The following is a 4,180-nucleotide window of genomic DNA, read 5'->3' as shown; positions in this document are numbered from 1 at the left end:
TCCTTTTCGTTGATATGCTATTCGCGGACTTTCATGGATATTTCAGTTTTAAAAACGCATATTTTTCTCATGTTCCCTGGGATCGAGTTTTTACCTCCATGCAATGCTCCACAAGTGCCAAGCTTGATTAACTCCTTAATTCCATCTTGAAGGAGATTCTGTTCTGCGATGTGATGATAATTACAATTCTCTCCATATATTCAGTACAATATATCCCAATTAGCATTAATATATGTGAAAAGTTATATATGAATTCGCATGATTCGTAAACAAGCTAGGTCGCCAATTTGGCCTGCTGTTGTTACCTTATTTAGGATAAACGATGCATTGCGTTATGATATATATAGTTTCAATTATTGACTTGACCCACAACTGACAGAGAGATCTGTTTCTTGTCACATTTTTATATAGAGTGATATTATCTAGACGTGTTACTCTTAGCCAGCCTGCCAATGCAAAAGTAATAGAGTTGCTTCTTGTTTCACATTAAGAGGAGAATCTGTATCTATGTTGATATTTTTTTCACTAAGCTACTTATACACTAAGTTTGTGATAAAGAAAGACGTGCACCATACACACTTGCATACATGTCTGAGTGTGTATATATATGTATATATAAATACAAACGCATATACGCACACAGATACACACACACACACACACACACACACATATATATATATATATATATATATATATATATATATATGTATATATATTATAATTATATATATGCGTGTGTCTACGAATGTTTTTGTTCTTTTATTCCTTTTCTCTCATTTCATATTTTTCTTGTACGTTGCTTTGTAGTTTATTCCACGCACTTATAACAGTCGACAAGTATAAGCATCAGAATAGACAAACAAGTATTAGCGTCGCAATTATTTCTGCTACTATTAAATCCATTTTGTTATCATCGTGATCATATTCACATGAAGATTAATATAATGATCATTATTACCATTCTTATCATAACGTAATGGTACCATTATCATCACTCTCACAATGTCTATTGGTATGCAGTGCACACACACATATGTGTTTGTGCGTGTGTGTATGTATATATATACATATATGTATACATACATATATTTTGTGTATATATACCATAAAACAGGTTTTGGAAAAAGAAAGGACCGTGTATTTTTCAAAATATTTTATTTAAAAATAACGCATTATAGTGAAATAAAAAAAATCCTCGGCGGTTAGAAAGATCACGAAACACATGAGAAATGTAGTTAGAATGACGAAGGCTATATTTACATTCGTGCATAAACATCTTTACAAAACCCCGCGAGTAAAAAGGAGCGCAACTGCCGTCCGCGTCAGCCGCGTCGGATCAAAATTGCCACTTTTATCATCATTCACTTGCGTTACTAGAGCTTTCATGTGTTTACTCTGTTCTTTTGCCTATTTTATATGACAACTGTGAAGTGGATAAATTGAAACACATGAAATAGTGGATGAAAATAGAACTATATTCTATATCTATTACAATAAATAAGCTATAAAACTGGGTAAATTAGGAGTGGCAGCCGCCCGCGTCAGGCGCGTCGGCCGCTGGGTCGGTCGAAGTGCGCGATGAGGCTGGACACGTCGGGTCGTCGAGCGTTGATGATGTCGACGATGTCGGGTCTGAGGGCCGCGCTCCCCACCAGGAAGCCGTCCAGGTCCTCCAGCTGAGCCAGCTCTCGACAGTTGCTGGACGAAACGGAACCTGCGTAGATGATTCTGGTGCTGTTGGCCACCTTCTCGCTCACGTTGGCACGCAGCCACTGTCGTATGTTGGCCAAGGCCTCCTGCACCTGCTCAGCTGTGGCCAGGACGCCGGTATTACTGGCCCACAGAGCCTCGAAGGCGATCACCACGTCAGACCAGTCGCTGATGCTGGCGGCGAGGGATTTCATCTGGTCCAACAGGACATCCTCCGTGCGACCATTCTCGCGATCCTCCGACGTCTCGCACAGACACGCGATTATCTGATGATGGACAGAAGGCAAGTTAGGGCATTCATGAACACTTTAAAAGATAAAACTCCAATGTCTATCTCATTCGAGTCTTTTAATAAGATTCCATTAAGAGTAAGAGAAAGCGAGAAGAAGGCTCACCTTGATGCCAGCCTGCTGCGCGTGTGCGACCTTCTCGGCGATGAGTTGGTCGGACTCCTTGAAGATGGTCCTTCGCTCAGGGTGACCCAGGATCACCCACTCGCAGCCGGAGTCCAGGATCATGGCGGGAGAAATCTCGCCGCTGAAGTTACCACGAGCGACCTACGTACCAAAATACCACCATGTTACAAGATTTATCATTTACTCTTTACCATTATATGTATTGCAACTTTTCTGCTAGAACTAGGATTACAATAGTCGACCATTGCTGTTGCAGCTATGGAAAGAACAGCTTACCTTGTAACAGTTCTGTGCGGCAACAGCGATCTCGTCAGGGAGTCTCTGGCGGGCGTATGACAGGTAGCAAGAAGGGCAGCCAACCACGGCCTCTGTTTGGGACGAACAGATTTTTAAAAATTTAGTGTTTATCAAGACGCTACAAAAAAAAAAAAAAAAAAAATCATTGCCATCAGAGTAATAGGTTTGATGAGTGATGAATGAAACTGACCTGTGTTCGGGTCCAACGAAGCCGCCGACATGAACTTGACAATGTGGTCGATCCGGGCTTTGTCAACGTTCATCTTCCAGTTCCCGATCACGAAGAACTTCCTTTGGCTCGACATCTTCAGTTTGGTCTCTTATTTTTTCACAACTTTTAAACAGCGTAGTATGTGGAGCTCTTGTTATCAGGAGCAACGGCTAGCTTCTGACACTCTCACAACAACCATTCATTTTATACGATTTTTTCACCGGAAGCAGCTATCAGAGGGACTCCTTCGCATGACGTCATTCCTCGCCTTTCCTCTCTTTGCGGAATCGCTCCGCCTCCGAAAGAATCATGTGAAATTAGGTCGTTTGCTCCTGAATAATGAAAAATATGAAATAAGTAGGCCCTGTTACAGGTATTTCTTATCTTTCTATTTTCATAAAGAGATGAGAATAAGAAAACCAAACGTTTGAGTTGAAATATCCTTTTTGATTTTGAATATACCTTTTTCTCATACATCAGGCGTTCAGCGGCGTCCACAGGCGCGGGCGTGAGACTGTGGTATTTAGCACCGGGAATTGAGTCTTCCGCTTTTTCACATGTCAGTGTGTATATGTATATATGTGTGTATATACATATATATATGTACATATACATATCCACATTCTTATCTTTCATCTTGGGCATACACTATGTGTGTAATTCATCTTTTACAATTTTTTAACATAAGGTCCGTGTTAGTAATCAGAAAAGCATGAAGTGATGAAGACTTTTGTTATATTAAGAGCTGCTGAATTTCCACGATGCTTTTGTTGTCAAGTTCAGTGGTGTGTGAGTCACATTTTCAGGATTCAAAAAATCCTAAGAAGTGAAGGGCAAAACTCAATTTTCCTCTCTTGTATTTTCTTTGTTTTTAAATGGGAGAATAACAGATAGAGAGAGAGAGAGCGGGAAAGAGAGAGAGAGCGAATGAGAGACAGAATGGTGAGAGTGGGAGCGAATGAGAGAAAGGTAAAGAGGGAGACTTTCATTAGAGAGAGAGGGATGGAAAGAGAAAGAGGGAGAGAAAAATAAAAAATAAAATAAAAAGAAAATCGAGCACGGACACAAATACAGAAGTCAATCGACCAAACAGACGACCCGTTCCCAGCGAAGCTCGAGCTCAACGCAGGATACCGGAAGCTCCAAGTACGTTTGTTTGCTTTTGTGGCCAAGTATAAAAGTCGCGTCGCCCGGAGAACGGCTGATAGACCTCGCCTCAGTGGCCAGCGAGAACGTTTCCCGATGACTCTCCGCCGAGGAAGCAAGATGACGGCCAAGAGGAAGTTCCTGGTTGCGGGCAGCTGGACGGCACAAGCGGACTCGAGCGCAGGTCAGAACCGCAGATTATGCCTCTGTTTTGAAGATGTTTGTTGTATTTTTTTTTTTTTTTAATCAAGATTAGGAGATAGTTACGAAGTATATTTTTTGGTGAATGGCCAATCAGTTCATGATAAAGGCTTTTGGCGTCTCTTAAACCTCTATCTGTGAAATGTTTCTTCCACAGAGAGCACGAGAGAGAGTTTGTGTTCGTTCCTGTTGTATG

At 41.2% G+C, this 4,180-nt stretch overlaps 2 protein-coding genes across 2 annotated transcripts in view; one reads left to right on the top strand and one right to left on the bottom strand.

Annotated features, from left to right (window-relative positions):
- Positions 1 to 2,890, bottom strand: part of LOC119573578 — a 10,685-nt gene extending 7,795 nt beyond the window's left edge. Inside the window, exons 1-4 of the mRNA XM_037920788.1 lie at positions 2,617 to 2,890; positions 2,406 to 2,497; positions 2,109 to 2,270; positions 1,551 to 1,979 (exon numbers count right to left, since the gene is read on the bottom strand). Coding sequence (XP_037776716.1) covers positions 1,551 to 1,979; positions 2,109 to 2,270; positions 2,406 to 2,497; positions 2,617 to 2,731 — 798 coding nt within the window. The 5' untranslated portion in view covers positions 2,732 to 2,890. The remainder of the gene's footprint in view (positions 1 to 1,550; positions 1,980 to 2,108; positions 2,271 to 2,405; positions 2,498 to 2,616) is intronic.
- Positions 2,891 to 3,409: 519 nt separating this feature from the next.
- Positions 3,410 to 4,180, top strand: part of LOC119573307 (triosephosphate isomerase, cytosolic-like) — a 1,661-nt gene continuing 890 nt past the window's right edge. The window contains 2 exon segments of the mRNA XM_037920471.1: positions 3,410 to 3,967; positions 4,142 to 4,180. The exon segment at positions 4,142 to 4,180 is cut by the window's right edge and continues 48 nt beyond it. Coding sequence (XP_037776399.1) covers positions 3,880 to 3,967; positions 4,142 to 4,180 — 127 coding nt within the window. The 5' untranslated portion in view covers positions 3,410 to 3,879.

This window comes from Penaeus monodon, chromosome 5, assembly GCF_015228065.2.
Source record: "Penaeus monodon isolate SGIC_2016 chromosome 5, NSTDA_Pmon_1, whole genome shotgun sequence".
Taxonomy (NCBI): domain Eukaryota; kingdom Metazoa; phylum Arthropoda; class Malacostraca; order Decapoda; family Penaeidae; genus Penaeus; species Penaeus monodon.
Note: the sequence above shows the minus strand (reverse complement) of the source record. Positions and strands in the feature narration are given on the sequence as shown.